The 17,299-nt window shown below is 36.4% G+C and overlaps 2 protein-coding genes across 2 annotated transcripts; one reads left to right on the forward strand and one right to left on the reverse strand.

Moving 5' to 3' along the window:
- On the reverse strand, positions 894–4,969 carry LOC109230157. Its single transcript, XM_019395682.1, has 5 exons — positions 4,540–4,969; positions 3,533–3,587; positions 1,993–2,235; positions 1,510–1,641; positions 894–1,412 (listed from the first exon to the last, which is right to left on the reverse strand). The coding sequence occupies exons 1-5, from the start codon at positions 4,857–4,859 to the stop codon at positions 1,176–1,178; spliced, it is 987 nt and encodes a 328-aa protein (XP_019251227.1). The 5' UTR covers positions 4,860–4,969; the 3' UTR covers positions 894–1,175.
- LOC109230158 lies at positions 10,929–12,717 on the forward strand. Its single transcript, XM_019395683.1, has 4 exons — positions 10,929–10,988; positions 11,201–11,718; positions 11,878–12,487; positions 12,619–12,717. The coding sequence occupies exons 1-4, from the start codon at positions 10,929–10,931 to the stop codon at positions 12,715–12,717; spliced, it is 1,287 nt and encodes a 428-aa protein (XP_019251228.1).

Raw genomic sequence — 17,299 nt, forward strand, 5'->3', positions numbered from 1 at the left:
ATACGTAATTGCGACTAGAAATAATAGTTGACGATGATGGTTTGCTATGGTGAGGATTTGTGGTGGTGTTTCGTAGTGATGGGGGTGCAATAAAAGCTGTTGATGGAGATGGTTGGTGATGGAGGCAGTTGGTGTCATTGTGCGGTGATAGCTGATAATGACGGTGTTTAATGATGGTAATTGGCAGTGAAAACTAATGGTAAAAGATCATCTACACAATAATTTTCTCCAACTCAGGACCAAAAGTACGCATCAACTACTCCTAGCTAAGGATTAATTGCTGTATAGCCGAATACTCAAGAGTCTAAGAGGATTAAAACTTTAAAAAAAAATGAAATTGAGGAGCTAAAGATGTAATTGTCTCTTTTAACTTTATTCATTGCTCCTCTCCAATTTACACAACCCATTAATGCAGGGAAGATAATACAGATAATATAAAATTCTATAAAACAAGATTTGACCTTTCCAGAAATCCAGTACAAAACAGGAGAAGTTGACCAGGAAAAAGAGCACCTTGTGGCTTGTCGTCCCGCATTGAAAGAATTTTTACTAAGTATCGATTCCTTTTCGTCTTTGTCACCAAAATAATTTAGTTATATCATTGAGAGAAATTGAATTAAATGAAGCGCACTCAATCAAAGGTACACAATGAAAATTTCATTTAAAAGATAAATAACCCAACCTCTGTGAGTAATCCGATTATCTATGCAAATAATGTCATTTGTAATCCTTTTAACTTACCACACTATGTAATATGGTGCAACTTCACAAGCATTTAGCGCCCCCCCCCCCCCCCCCGGTACTCAATAGCCAGTATTTTCGTACACTCCTAACAATTATCTCAAATATATATCCTAGTCCTAGCTAAATGCTCAAAACCCACAGGTTAATAGTAGTTCGTAAAGCAGGTCTTGAACCTAATTTCAAAATAAATAAGAGTTCAACTAAGCAATCGAGGGACCAAGAACATACCATACTACATCAGGAACATATTTTAGGTGAGCTACTTTTGCCTACTCCTTCGGCAAACAAAAAGCTATGAACTATGCGGTCTCTGCACTAAAACCCAAGAAGTAAGGCCAATTCAGATGAGATTTGACACACGATAGACATATGGAGAAAGTGTGTGAACTGGTTAGTGCAAGTTAGAGCCTCCTATCTCCCTAACAAAAAATTTACACATTCCTTCGCCGTAGCTGGGATACACTTGAGAAGACAGCAACCCATTCTTGTCTTCTGCGTTCAGGAATCATGCCACCGTTACAAGAAGGTGCCCAGGTATCTGCAAAACCGTCCGTCTGAACCCAGCATACACTATGTGGCGGATTCCCAGAGTCGAAGTAAAAAGAGGTAATTTTCTGTGTTTTTGAGCCACCCTTCTTCTGTTTTTGGCTCTTAGAGGTTTCAGATGGCTGAAAAAAGATTGTACCATCAAAACACAAACGAAGATGTAAGTTTCTTTCTGGCAAAGGGAAGAGTAGTACGCCATTAATGTTTTGATTCACTCACTGTAGCTTCACTGCCAGTGTTTCCCTTCTTGCGCTTGCCACCTGTTTCCAGGAAATAAAGCACCTCAACTTTTGACCGGAATTTACGCCCTGACACAGGTTCAAAAAAGTACTGCAGAATCCAGGGCACAAACAATTAGACACGCAGGCCAAATGCTATGTCAGCGACTGCAAAACAATAAGAATGCAAATTGAAAGAGCATGATGTAGTAGTATTTTCAACTAAACCAACTCAATAATTTTCCACCACCTGCAACTGGAAGGAAACAAGAAATACAACTCTCACAAATAACAAATCTGAAACAACAAAACATGAAGGGACAAATCACAGGAGATTACAAAGAAGAGCAAAGTGAGATAAGAGAGAGCAGAAGAGGTTCTGTCCACACAACACAAGTTACCTACGCAAGCAATTATTTCCTTGATGTGAGCAACATCATACAGCCATTAAAAGATGGAAGATTCAATTTCTTTTTGGAGTAACGGTGGTGTCTCGGATAACTTGGCCACACGTCGACTGTTCCCAGGGTACTTGCATCCTCTCACTAGTATAGATATTTGGATAACGCTGCCCATTAAGGGGAGATGAACGATTACACACTTCACCTTCATTGCCTCCTGTACTTCCAGAAGGTCTTTGTGATTGCCCTTCAATAAACACAATATCATCTTTTGCTCTTTTTTCTTGAGCACACCAGGTCATCAAATTGAACTCTACCTCGATTTCCTTCTCATTACATCAATGGGTTGAGCGCAAAAGTTTCATGCTTTATCTAAATGCACAAGCACCGTACTGACGCTATAGGAAGGATATCTTACATCAGACAGATTAAACAAACGAGAAGTTTGTTTAAAGTACAAAAAACTTAACAGACTGGTTAGTTATGATCATGATTCATTATAAGAGTTGTAGTTATGATTATGAAGACAATATTTGCTTACATAGATGCTTCATGATTCACTCGCCAAAAAACAAAAGGGATCAGACTAGACAGGCTATATTAAAGAGTTCAACTGGTCCTTTGATTGGGGTGAAAAGCGGGAAATGGCATAGGAATTATTAAAGGTATCTTTTGTTTTCTAATAAGATAAGAAGAACCAACTAAAGATATCGAAAACTTATTTGTGGTTCCCTGGAGTTTGTTATTACTCCGTAGCTTTTAATTTTGGTGGAAAAGGCTAAGAAAAAGTTTCATACTAGATGGTCAGCAAAATATCTTACCCTCTTGACCTCCCGTCTCTGAATTACCGTGAACATGACACCAAAACATGGAAAGTTTTTTGCAAAACTGTTTTTCAATCAAACGCCAAGATTTTTTTTCCCCTCCTTTTAGGTCCTTTTTTTTGGCAAAAACTAAACGAAACTGTTTTCAACCATAGATGTAAATCTCAAGTTTTACTACAACTTATAGTATCTTGCCGTATCACAGGAAGTCAAATAGCTTTTTACATATTTTTCACTTGATAAGACATTTATATCTTTGTCAGATTTTTATCCTTGTACGATATCTATCATCTCCACTCTAATATTTATTTGGCTAGCCTCCATATGGAGTCAGGCTAAATGTTGGCCAAAGGGAGTATGATTTAGTACAAACCATGCAATCTCTCCATTCTATCATTCACAAAAGCATATCAATGTCACACTTCTCTTTAATCAAGTAACAAATACAAATTGAAAATTAAAAGCCAAAAGGTTTAGCTTAAAGCATGTGCACAACCATCTATTTCTACTTGCCCTTTCCACTTGAAAACAAGTATTCTTTTCTTAGGAAAATAAACTCTCATCGTTTTTAATTAGTATATATGAAATCTAAAATTTCATTATATGTTCCTCCAAACCTAAAGTCCTAGTGTCATAACAAATTGCACTTGTCAGGAAGAGGTTTTTCCTTTCCTCATGTAAATCACTTGACCTGGAAAGGAGCGAGAGATAGTCCCCATAGAAGAGTCTGAAAAGTAAGCAAAGAGTCAGAATGATACTTGCTCCCCTCATCACCTTCAATGGAAAATCATCTCATCACCACAGTTATAGCCAAGTAATCAAAGTCCAAAAACTCTTCAAAGAGATATGTTTTCCTGTTCTACAGATAACACTAACAATCTCACTGCAGCAAAGTTTTGTGAATCAAGTACTGATCACCCTTCCTAAAAAGAGCTTTGACTGGAGATTGAATGTTCAGATAGGGATGAAATCCCAACTTATACCATCACCATTCCTGACAAAAGCTTGAAATACACCACAAAGTGCAAATTTATTGAAGGAGAGCTAGGGATGTTCCATGTTATATAATAAGCGTTTCCACTTGAATACTTTCAGTTTTGCAAAGATATCTCTGTTGAAGTACCTAATCATAAATTTGAATCCAAAGTAACAAAATTTAGGCTATCTTTTCCCTATAAAACTTAACCAAGGCCCCAGTATGATGCCTGTCATTGTCCAAAATCTGGTATTAAACTTTTCCAAACAGCAAGGGGGGATTACCAAGCAATTCAATTTTCACTCTAGTTGTTGCTAATTGGCAACTAATCCATTGCTTATTGCCAGTTTAATCCATTAGTAATCTCCATTTCTCACTAATCTGCAAGCTCTAACACGACAGTATCACTCAAATATGATAAAACCATGTGGCAGATTAATCACAACAACACACCAATAAAACATACGAATTAACTAACCAATAATGACAGACCGTAAATCATATCTAAAGAAAACAGAGAAGTAGATGCACTATCATAAAAGGAAAAAACAATAATTTCCACAAAACCTATGGACAAACTTGTGAGNATGTTAGAAGATCAATTAGAAGCAATCACGCATTTCTAGGCTAAGCAAATATCCAACTCCCTTTCTAGCTCCCTGTGAAAATTGACCCCGATACCACTATTGGGTAAAAGTATTAGCGCCCACTCTTCCTAAGGTTGAGTCTGCTGTGATCACTTTTTGGCGTCGTTGCCGGGGAGCTTACGGTGTTGACTATATGTGTAGCTAGTTTTGTGTTTTGCTTCTCTTTCCTTCTTTTTTACTAACTTTATTTTAGGCAACCAGCTCGGCCTCTCCGACGTTACCTCCACCGATTTATTCAGCCGCCGCTTAGGCGTTACCAGCTCGGTCGACACCGTTTGAATCTTCGCCGTACTTTCCGTCGAAGCCGCCGCCGGCATTGGATCGGACACGTGCGGTTCATCTAGTAGGCTCCTCTCCGGTGTGGTCTCAACGGTTGCGTTTGAATCGGCGTGGATGTAGGTGCCGGATTGTAACAGCGGATCCGGCGGCAAACAATCATCGGGGAAGTCGCCGTTAACGTTGACGGAATCCGGGAAGTTGGATGAGACGGCGTTTTCGGCCATTGGAGAGTGGGAAGCGTTGAACGACTCGAGCACTTTTGTTTGAATAATGTGACTGACAGTAGTTTTCTGGTCGTCGTACTTTACGGGGATAAGTAATCTTCTTCTTAAACTAAAACATACCTTTTTTATTAATACTAGTTTTTCAGCTGTATATCTAGTTATATACTATATCATTTTGTAAAATAATATCAATATTATTAAAATTAAGCTTTACATAAATAATTAGACATGAAAGGATAAAGTTTAAGTTTATATGAGTGATTAACGTGGATCGTCGTTTGGTAACTTATTTGTCAAGGTTAAGATAAGTGAATATCACCGAGTTTATGAGATGAACAACTAAACTTTAACTAAATGCATGTAAATTTTTTACTTATTTTAATTTAATGTGATACAACTATATAATAAAGGTGTATCTCATATAATATTTCCTAAATGATATTTTCGGTGTATGTTCCTTTCATCCGTTTTAGTTGTTCTTTTATAACCAAAACTCTTGTTATTTACATTAATATCCCTCTTGAAGTGCAATAAAAATCGAGAGACTTGTGAATTGCATAAGATTGTTTGCACAATACCTTTGTAAATTGAAACTCCAACATCCCAAAAACAGAGGATAAGTTTATCGTTTTTTATTTTTCATGAATTTCACCGTTAATTCTCCCCTAAACTAACTATTTATGATTATACTTATATCTTAAAATTTAAAATTGCTTAAATACAACTTATCCATATAACACGTCAATGACCATTTTTCATGAAAATTAACTAAATAATTAAATTAAAATATCTTATTTTGAGATTATTTTGACATTATCTTCTTTTTTCTCTTGTAATATTAAACGTATTAAATCATTATCTTATCAAACTTTAGAATAATAATAATAATAATAATAATAATAATAATAATAATAATAATAAACATTTTGATTTTACAGCAAATCAAACTATTATAGTCATAATAACAATCCCTTTTTTCAAGTTTTAAGTTGTAATATGTAAATACTGTAGTTTCGGACAATCTAGTAATGAAAAAGTTACAATCTAAACTACAATATTACGAAGATCAATAAGAGTTTGAGATATGCAAGACTTTCCTTTTAATTTGTTATAATTAAATTTAGTAATACTAAATGACATGCATTTTCTTTTTCAAATTAAAAATTATAATATTTGTTATATGCGAATTCTTTAGTTTCTGAGAACCTAATATGAAAAAATTACTGTTTGAATTACAACATTATGAGGGCAAATAAGAGTTTGAATTATGCAAGTACCCAGTGTTTCCAAAGATGTTTTTTGGGCGAGCTTCGGGACGAAGCGTCCAAAAATGCCCCGAGGCATAAATATCGTGGAGCATAATACTCAATCTCCCGGGCGTTCGCCTAGGTTTAAGGCTCAACATTATGGGTGTTCATTTGGGATGTAAGCCCTGAGAATCTTTCTAAATTTGAGCCAAAATTGCTTTATAAATCTTTTTTTTTTTGAAAAGTTAAATATCCAAAAGTTAACTCATAGTAAATTCTCAAATTAAAAAATCTCAAAAAGTCAAAAGTTTTTTCTAATTATTTACCTTAATTTCATAATTTTTATTTTTCTCTGTTGATTACCAAGTAACATATATATATATATATATATATATATATATATATGCTTGTATTTTTCTTCCTTATGATTTATTTTCTTCAAGATTTTTTTAGCATTATTCAATTTATCTTTTTCAAGATAGGTTTTAGTTCGAAGACTTATGGTATACTATAATGGGTGTTCACCCAGCAAAAACATAAAAATGTGAGAAGCCGCAGTGAAACTCTAACTATCAAGTACCCGAAGAGAGATAAAAGTAAGAAAATATAATAATTACTCCATTTGAAGTGAAGGCGAAGAAAATACATAATATTGAAAAAAGAATTAACTGGACTTAGAAAGAGGATTAAAGCAAAAGCTCTTACTTTATCTTTGTACTTCGGAAAAGGCGCTAGAGATATCTTAATTGGTTCCAAGTTTCTGAAGATGGCCTTTTGTTTATAGATAATGAATTGTTCCCAATGTATCACTGGTTAACACCAAATGAAAAACTGGAGCCTTTTGTGAGTTGAATTAGTAACTTATACGAAGAATTGCATCCCTTCAAATAAATCTATTATTATTATTATTATTTTTAATTAGAGTTTTATGTTAGTACTTAAAAGGATATTTTAGTAATTTAACTTTTGGTTAGAAGGCTTCCTACTTTTAATATAATATAGATATAGATATCTGCCATTTTGTTTCTAACTTCTTTTCAAAAACAATAAGGTTAAATTTGACTTTAGAAACTTTAGAATTCCAGACAATGCTAACATGCAGTGATTATACATAGAACAATTAGTGTTTGTATTTTGCCCCCAAGACAGAGAAAAATTTATAAAGATCATGCAACTTGATCTATCATAATTTTATACTAACTTAATTAATTATTAGGCCATATTTTGACAAACATATTTGAAAATAAAAAAGCTTTAATTGTAAGAATTAAAAGTATAGACTATAACTTTAAGGTAAAATATGAAAGTTATTACCGCTTTCATTCCTTTTTGTATCTTATTGCTAGTAGAAATATTACAAGTTAAAAGAACTTGACCAATTTTAGCTCAAAATTTATATCCATTTTCATGTGCAACTTGGGAAATTATTAGTACAAATAAAATTATAGAGCCGAACAAATTTACAATTGTTGGACACACTTAAAGCCGGAGGTAAATTCAAGATTTAAACTTTATGAATTTAACATTTAAAATTTTCAACTTGAATGAATTATGTTTTTAAAATTATGAATTGCAATTTTAGTATATTTTTTCCACAAAAATATATATTTCACATCGAAGTATTGAATTCAGATGAACCCAGCAGCACAACACTCGACTTATCATATTAACTGTTAAGTCTCCTAAAGAAGTATCATAAATTATATATATGGAGTTTGAAGAGAAGTAGTAATAATAAGCGTAGAAGATTATTGTCGCAGAGCTTTGATAGAACTGCATATTTGTGGACTTCTTCCCCATTATTTGAGTCAACAAAAAATGGAAAAATGGTCTAATATATTTCTTTGCTTTCAAATATTGTTTAAACTTATACTTCGTTACACTTCTGGTTATTTAGCTTTTTGCCGTTATAATTAGGTTAAAATACCCCTAATTTTGACGGAATATCACGTGACACTTTAAAATTAAAAAGACTCACTCTAAAATTTTAACACCCGATCCGCCTTCAAATTTTTTTACCCATAACCCATTTTCCCTAACTTCGAGATAAGAAAAAAGTAAAAGAAAAAAAAAACTATTTCAAACTTTCATAATCTTCTTCACCCATTATCCTACCGCTCCATTGTCATCTTCACCCCAAATTGCAAGACTATCTTTCTTTTTTGTATTCAAAATAAAGCCTTTGAATTTTATGCTAGAAAAAGGAATGTCGTTGTAACTTCGAAGATAGTTTATCGAACTACAAAATTTGACCCTAAATATTTTGTAAACTAGCTTGTAAATATCAGGTTCTTATTTTTTTCTTGAACATCCCATTTCAGATGCTGTTTTCCATCAAAGTTTTAGCAAGAAAGTAAGGCGATTAGAGAATGGGGATCTTTCACGGTGGTTTACCATCTTTAGCATGCTAGTAACATTATCAAAAGACCATATAGATCAATAACATTATCAAAATAGACCAGTTTCCCAAAAGTAGCTAATGACTAATTGTGAGCGTTCATGAACATAAAAAATTGTCTTAAAATTGAAAAATAGATCTGATTTCAAAATGCCATAGATAATCATAAGCAGATACAAAGAAAGGCTGATGATTGCTCTAAAACTCGATCTGCTCCCTCAGCCTTCGGATAGCCACAAATACCCACAGTTTTTCTCTTCACCGCATACTTTCCACAAAACTCACAGAATTAGCTGATGTTAGGATTAAATAAATAAGTTTAACGATATAAAAAATTTAGAGATAAAGTTTGGGGTAGGTGGGGGTCGGGGGGGGGGGAAGAGGAAGTGGCTTAGTTCGTTGGTGGGCTCTTTTTAGTGGGAGTAGCTGGGTCGAGTTATGGGGTAAGGATCCGTGTTAATTAAAATTTAGGATGAGTCTCTTTAATCCTGAAGTGCCACATGGCATTCCGTTAAAAATAGGGGTATTTTTAAGGGAAAATTTCATATTAAAACAGCTAGGTTGCCTACTTTTTAACTTTATAGCCCATATTTCAATTTACAATTGAGTAGCCCAAAAATAACAGGCTCGTATCCGAAAAAAGGAGCATTATTTCCATTTTTTGGAATTCAGAAGCGGGATCTTGTATCTTTTAGCGGGATTTTCTCTCATTCTTTCCATTCTTCTTCACCAAATCTACAAAAACGTGATCTTACAGTCAATGCAACTCAAAAAAACTAGAAATTCTTCTTCATCTCGAATTAACAGCAAATCAAACACGAAAAGTAAATTTTTTTTGCTGTAATCAATGCGATTCTCATTTTTGCTGCAATTTTCATTTCAACTTTTTGTTCGATGGAGCTTTTTCCAGTTTACGTTCTTCATAGTGGTGAATGGGAAGACAACAAGTTTATCAATTTCGTCAGCGGTTGTATAATAATCGAGTCGACATTCAGCTACAATAATTTATTTGAAACTATTTCGAAACAAATTAGAATCGATTGTGAGTTAAACACATTAGAGATTAACTTTCTCCCAAAGGATGGTTTGCCACCGATCCTGATTTACAACGATACTGGTGTTAAGGTGTATATCGAATTAAAGAAGAAAAATTTGAATTTAACTGAATACCGTTGTATGTGACTGTGAAAGAGATTTATGATAATCGTTTGGTTGCTACAAGTTCCAATTGTATAGATGTATCCACAATTGATAGCACTAAGATTATACCTGATATCGAATTTATTGAAAACACGAAATTTACTGAAAACACGGGTATAATAGATAATACATTAAACGAATTTGTTGAGAAGGATCAAGTTTATAAATAGGCAGAATAGCCTAGGAGACACTTGTACTTGTTCCGGTTTGTCATCCCGGTCGCTACAATGCATAAAGTTTCATCCAGGCACTTCAACTTAATCAAAACAAGACTTTTAAACACCTCCGGAATCGTGTGATGCTCACTTGCTTGACGTGGATGACAAATCAGCATCCACATCAGATTCTACGCCAAAATAATATTATTTAACAAAATTTTAATTTCATAAAGAAAAAATAAAATAAAAAAGCAAAAAATTAAATTAAAATTAAAGAAAACCCCTCCTCCCTTCTTCAAACCCCACTCAACCTTCTTAAAAGAATAACCCACCTACCATGGCTCCTCCACCATGAATACCACTACTTCCTTCACTCCTCTTTTAAAGAAAGTTATCTATCCATGAAAAATACATGAGTAGAGAATTAAGTCTTTTGAATTTTGACTTATTCCTCTACCCCAATTTGGAAGGTCTGTGAAAAAATTTGAAAGCTAAAATCACCGGAAAAAATGGAGGAGTCATAGAGAAGGGGAAGATGACATGATGGAAGAACAAATACACACTAAGGAGAAAATCTAATAAAAGAAGGGATGAAGAAAAAGGGGAAGGGAGGGGATCTAAAGAAGANGATGAGGAGAAGAGGGGGGGTCAGAACGAAGGGGGAGGGGGGCTGAAGAAGAATAAGAGGGGGGAGGGGGGGCAGAATGAAGGGGGAGGGATGCGAAGAAGAAGAATAGGGGGGGGATGGGGTGCACAACGAAGGGGGAGGCGCTGCTAGTGTATTTTTATTTATTTATTTATTTATTTTTATTCTTTTAATAAAAAAGAATCATCAGCTCACGCACCTAATGTGCGTGTAAATCACTCATTTTGTCCACTTCAGCCATATTAATGCCACATAAGCTCGGTCAACGGTCAGAAGGGTTTAAAAGTCTTGTTTTGATTAAGTTGAAGTGTCTGAATGAAACTTTATGAAGTGTAGGGACCGGGATGACAAACCGGAATAAGTACAAGTGTCTCCCAGGCTATTCTGCCTTATAAATATAAAGAGACAGTTGTCAGTGTGATGAAGAACTTGGCTGTACGAGAGGTTCCAATTGAAGGTGAAGAGATCAAGCGCAATAAGGTATGGCAATAGTTGTATATTACGTTATATATATGTATGAATATGTATAAAGTAGTATATATTTGTATATAGGTATTAAACTTAGTATATATCTAGTTATGTTTTTGTATACAAGTGTATTTAGAAGTTGAATGATCTTTAATCCTAGGTATCACCTTATGTGTGTGGATGACAATTGTGCTTGGAGTTTCAAATCTTCTGTCGTTTACAAGGCAAACATATTCAATGTGAGAAGTTACAATAATAATCACACATGCGGCTATGGTGAAAGATACTTAACACAACGTCAAGCTACTTCGGATGTAATTGCTAGTATAGTCAAGGACAAGTATGTTAATCCAAAAAAAGTTTACACCGCAAATGATGTAATAGAGGACATACAAAAGCAACACGGGGTTGAAGTGACCTACATTAAAGCACGGAGAGCTAAAGAGATAGCAATGGCAATGATAAGAGGGAATCCGAGCGATTCATATAAGGAGTTGCCGAGGTATTTGTATATGTTGGAGCATACAAATCCAGGAACGGTTACAAAGTTGCACAAATCAGAAGATGGATGCTTTCTTTATGCATATGTTTCGCTATATGCATCTATCAAGGGTTGGGAGCATTGCAGATCGATAATGGTTGTTGACAGAAGTTTTCTTAAAGCAGCATATAAGGGTACCATATTGATTGCTTGGACACGGGATGGAGCTGGTGAGTTGACTGTATCTACCTTGTTTCTGCAGTTTGTATAATATTGTAGTTTCATGCATAAACGTGTATAGGATTTCAGAGTTGCTGTATTTATAAATTTTGCAAAATGTATAAAGTTGTATATTCGTGTATAACTGTGTATAAGATTTGTATAATTGTCTGAATCCTAATATCTATTTTGTATAAACAGGAAAAATCCTTCCACTTGCATAGTAGATTCAGAGAATAATAAATCTTGGGAGTGGTTCTTCGTCCAGATAAAGGGTACTTTTGGTGTTAGAGATGGGATGTGTATAGTTTCAGATAGAAATGAAAGCATCTTCAATGCCACAAAAGCTGTGTACCCGGAAGTTCCACATTGTATTTGCATGTTTCACACTTTCACTTGTGGTAGAATGTCAAGCACATTCAAGAAACATCACAAACAATTGAAGGATATCTTCTTCGCTTTGGCTAGAGCTTACACGATAGAGAAGTTTGACCACCATATGACAGAGATGTGCAAAATTGATCTGAGGGTGCAGCCTTACTTGTTTGAAATTGGCTACGAAAGGTGGTCTAGGGCATACTCCAAAGTGAAAAGGTTGATGGTAATGACTTCCAATATTGCAGAGTCAATTAATGCAGCAAACAAAGATGCTAGAGAGTTATCGGTAATGCTATTGCTGGAGTACATGACAAATTTACTACAACAGCGGAACAACAAAAACAGAAGAAGTGCAATGGAGACATCTACAGAGCTTGGCGAAAAGTACGACAAACTTCTTCGGAAATATCTGATTGCATCGGAGCAAATGACGGTAAAACAAATCAAATATAATGATGCATGACACCGCTGACTTGCATTTTACTACTTGTATAAGGATGTATAACGCTGTATAATAATGTATAATGTGCTTTAACTTTTTTTTTTAAAAAAAAACTTTTGCAGGTGAGGCCTACCACGGAGCAGTTATATATTGTGCTTGAAGGGTTAAGGCTACACATAGTATGCCTTGAAGAGGGAACATGCAGTTACGGCAAATTTTAAATGGATGAACCTCCATGTTCGCATGCTTGAGCGGTTTTGAAGAACCAGGAGCTGAAACCTGGCCAGTATTGCTCTTTTACTACAAGAAAGATAACCTCCTTAGAACTTATGAATTCCCAATGAATCCGACGCCATATGAGAGTTTATGGGTAATCCCAATAGAGGTGCTGGAAGATGTGGTCTTACCACCTAAAGGGAGAAGAAATGCAGGAAGGCCAAGAAGGGAAAGACTCAAACCTACTTCAGAGAAAGAGTCTAAGAGGGCGTTTTTATGTTCTGTGTGTGGACAAAGTGGTCACAATAGAAAAACATGTAGGAATCAACCAAAATAAATAGTTGGAAACATAACACTTCCTATTACATACGTTGTCATGTTGAGTAGTTAAGTTTCACAAACAATAAAGTTACAAATATTGAGTAGTTAAGTTTCACAAGCAATTGAGTTACAAATGTCAATAAAGAATTACAATTTACACTATATGTTGTAATTATTTTAAATATATTTCATTATACATGTTTTGATTATCCAATAATAGTGTGTTGTTGTTTTTAATGGTGCTAAATATATTGATAGATTGTAAAAATGCAAAACAGAACTGCAAACAATCAATGTTATTATATTTATACAGACGTATAAATGAGAGTATAAGTTTGTATAAAATTGTATAGCTATGCATATTATTGTATACATATGTATAAACCCTGCAACATTGACAAAACTGCAACAATAACGAAAATACATACTTTGTTAAAGGAAAAAGCAACTGAAATATTCATTAAAATGTAATTCATTCACTGCCACAATGTGTAATGACTACCACAAATTACACAAAAATAAAATCATCTATAATATCCTTTAAGGTTATCTCACAATTAGCAGAGTAGTACTTAGACAAAACTAGGCAACAACTCTTGATACATAGCAAAACTACATTGAAATGAAAAAAACAAAATTACTTTCTCGGTCGTCCCTTCATCCTCTTCCTGAAAAGTCTCCCTGTGATTTCATCACCACTAATTGCACCGGACTGTTGTTTTTTCCTTCGATAATCCCACAACAGAGATCCCCACCTGGTTCGAAGTGTCTCAATGTTAAAAATTATCTTTTCAAATTTCCTTACCCAGGATGAAATACTCAGCAAAGCCAGCAACAAAAGCACCACAATCACTGTAATTAAAAAAAATTAGATTCTCTGTACATTACTGTAAATAGGTACACAAATAGTAAAATAGTAAAACAACTGAGATTAACCTACCATTTGATCTATTGTGGCACATTATTAACCAGATTAATTTGCAAAGCATCAGAATGGGATTTATCAGTATATGCACCACTGTTCCAATCAATGCCCTTCTTCTCGACATAAAAATCAGAACTCTTCAAGAAGTAATGTATCAAAATTGCATAAGGTAATGCAGCATCCAAAGCAAGTCTATCATTAATAGCTCCACGGTTAGAGTCATAGATGTGGATACACCTATCTATAAACGTAAACAACCCCAAAACCCAGTGGCCTGTAACGACCCGGCCGGTCGTTTTTGGAATTTACGCCCCGATCCCCCCTTAACTACTTCCCCTAAGTTCATTTCTGCTATTTTGGTTTGCCGGGACGTTCGGTATTAGGATTCGGAGTGTTTTGGGACACTTAGTCCCTAAATGAGAGCTTAAGTGTTGAAAAATGGTCCGTAGTCGGAACAGTGTGAAGACGACCTCGGAATGGAAATCTGATGGTTCCGTTAGCTCCGTTAGGTGATTTCGGGGTTGGGAGCGTGTTCGGAATGAATTTTGGAAGTCCGTAGCTCATTTAGGCTTAAAATGCCGAAGTTTGTATTTTTGAAGTTTTCGGTCCGATAGTGAGTCTTTGATCCGAGGGTCGGAATGGAATTCCGGAAGTTGCAGTAGCTCTGTCATGTCATTTGGGATGTGAGTGCAAAATTTCAGGTCATTCGGACGTGTTTTGGTTAGATTTTTGATCGAAAGCGTATTTGGAAGAAATTTGAAGTTCTTAGGCTTGAATCATTGATTAAATCGGGTTTCCGGTGTTGTTTTAGGTATTTTAAGGATTGGTACAAGTTCGAATAAGGTTTTAGGTGGTATTGGTGCTTTTGGTTGAGGTCCCGGGGGCCTCGGGATGATTTCGGGTGGATAACGGAGGAAATTTCTAAGTTTGCAGCAGCTGGTATTTTTGTTCCTTCTGGTATTTCCGCTTCTGCGGCTTGGGAACCGCAAAAGTGGAGCCGCAGAGGCGGCTCCCTCATCGCAGAAGCGAGTTTGGTCCCCCCCTCAGGAACAGCAGAAGCGGTTGATTTTCCGCCTAAGCGGTACCGCAGAAATGGTTATTTATCCGCATAAGCGGAGATCTGGCCTTTTAAAAGAAGCCGTAGAAGCGGCCAGTGTTTCGCATAGGCGGGACCGCAGAAGCGGTCCCTAGACCGCAGAAGCGGTATTCACTGTGCAAATATAGAAATTCGAGGGTTTTAATTTCATAAGTTGAAAAATCAATTGAGAGCTCGGTTTAAGGCGATTTTGAGTGGGTTTCGAAGAGAAGATCACTGGGTAACATTTCTTTGGTCCCTTTTTGTTATATTTCATCATTATATAGTTAAATACATCATTGGAATTCGAATTTAGGATCAAAAATTGGATAATTTGGGGTAAAACTTCATTGCCTAAACTATTGAGTTTTGAGTGGGCATTTGACCTCCGATTTGGGAGATTTTTTATATGGTTAGACTCGTGAGAGTACGAGGGTTCTAAAAATATGAAAATTATTCGATTCTGAGATGTTGGCCTGAAGGGCATTTTGGTCATTTCACCTAATTTTACGTCGTAGCTTTGAATTTATTAGCAAAACCGGGTGTTTGCGATGTTATTTACGATGTGTAATTGAATTGAATAGATTTGAGCCATTTGGAGTCGGATACTCGTGGCAAGAGCGTGGTTTCTAGTTGATATTGAGCCGGTTCGAGGTAAGTGGCCTGTCTAACCTTGTGTGGGGGACCTTTCCCCTTAGGATATGATCTTTGAATATTTGAATGCCTCGTACGTGAGGTGACGAGTGCGTACTTGAGCTAATTGTTGTAAACCAGTTTCTACTTGAAGTATTTAAATTGAGATTTCTTGTTTACTTGTTCATTTTAACTGTAAGCTTATACCTGTGCTAGCTTAGAGACTCATGTTTAGCTGGCTTACTTGCTTATTTGTTTTAGCTGTGCTATATGTACTCTGTGAAGCATGCTAGGCTAAGTTCTATCTGTGTTTGTATTTCGTACTTCATTTCTTGGTATATTTCTGGCTGTGGTTGCGCATTTACATTGGGACTACGGATGTGGGATTCCGGTAGCTCCCCCCCCCCCCTTTGTCTGTTTACTTTGGGACTGCGGGTTAGATTCCCGATAGATCCCCCTGCACATTTACTTTGGGACTGCGGGTTAGATTCCCGATAGATCCCCCTCCACATTGATAGCTGGACTACGAGACGGTATCCTGGGAGATCCTCATTGTTACCATTGGTATTGAGTTGTACTTATTCTGTGTTTGCTCCGTTCTTTGTGTATTTGTTATTGCTTTGTTTAGTCTGTTTTATTCCACTGCTGTACTCACGGTTACTGCCTATTTTCATACTGTTGATTTATATTATATTGTTTAACCTCAGTAGGGCCCTGACCTTCCTCGTCACTACCCAACCGAGGTTAGGCTTGGCACTTACTGAGTACCGCTGTGGTGTACTCATGCCCTTCGTGCGCATGTTTTTCATGTGCAGATCCAGGTACCTCTACTCAGGCGCACTATCCTTGAGGCGAGGAGATACGCGGAGACTTCGAGGTATATCTGCCGCGTCCGCAGACCAGGAGTCTCTAATCTGTTCCAACTTTAGTATCTAGTTTATCCCTTTTCCCTCAGTTGTTTAGATATTCTGGAGTTAGAGCAGCGTACTATGTTTCTGTTAGCCTGTGGTTCCCGTGAGTTTCCGGGTTTTGGGATTGAGTTGTAGACTTCCGCATTTCTTTTGAGTTGTATAGGCCGAGCGGCCTTATATGCAGTTATTATTTTGATATGTTCAGTTCTAATTAATTATTCTGTAAGTTAGGTTGTTATTTCAGTATTGTTAGGCTTACCTAGTTATAGGGACTAGGTGCCATCACGACATGTTCACGTAGGGCGAACTGGGGTCGTGACAAGTTGGTATCAGAGCTCTAGGTTCATAGGAGTCACGAAACACAGGCCGGTTTATTAGAGTCTCGCTGATCGGTACGGAGACGTCTGTGCTTATCTACGAGAGGCTATGTAACTGTTTAGGAAAAAATCTTCATTTCATTGGAATTCCTTGTCGTGCGATATTTTTTTTAACATCAATTCTAAACTTCCGACTTCTATTCTCTCACAGATGGTGAGGACACGTGCTACTCGAGATGATCAGGCACCCGCGCCCCCTACTGCAGCCATTAGAGGCCGGGGCCGGGGAAGAGGCCGAGGACGCGCACGTGGTGCAGCCAGGGCACCTGCGCGAGCTGCCGCCGAGGTACCACCAGCAGATCCAGCCGGAGCCCAGGCACCTGGCACACCTACTACTGCCACTAC

Source organism: Nicotiana attenuata, chromosome 7 (assembly GCF_001879085.1).
Source record: "Nicotiana attenuata strain UT chromosome 7, NIATTr2, whole genome shotgun sequence".
Taxonomy (NCBI): domain Eukaryota; kingdom Viridiplantae; phylum Streptophyta; class Magnoliopsida; order Solanales; family Solanaceae; genus Nicotiana; species Nicotiana attenuata.

What these genes read in the sequence shown, in the direction of transcription:
- LOC109230157 (XM_019395682.1), bottom strand. Translation starts at nt 4,859, where the DNA reads ATGGCCGAAAACGCCGTCTCATCCAACTTCCCGGATTCCGTCAACGTT. An exon ending in AGCTGGTTGCCTAAAATAAA is followed by an intron (nt 3,588 to 4,539) that starts GTTAGTAAAAAA and finishes TCTGTAGAACAG; the next exon opens with GAAAACATATCTCTTTGAAG. An exon ending in ACACTGGCAGTGAAGCTACA is followed by an intron (nt 1,413 to 1,509) that starts GTGAGTGAATCA and finishes ATCTTTTTTCAG; the next exon opens with CCATCTGAAACCTCTAAGAG.
- LOC109230158 (XM_019395683.1), top strand. Translation starts at nt 10,929, where the DNA reads ATGAAGAACTTGGCTGTACGAGAGGTTCCAATTGAAGGTGAAGAGATC. An exon ending in GTATCTACCTTGTTTCTGCA is followed by an intron (nt 11,719 to 11,877) that starts GTTTGTATAATA and finishes TTGTATAAACAG; the next exon opens with GAAAAATCCTTCCACTTGCA. An exon ending in TTGCATCGGAGCAAATGACG is followed by an intron (nt 12,488 to 12,618) that starts GTAAAACAAATC and finishes AAACTTTTGCAG; the next exon opens with GTGAGGCCTACCACGGAGCA.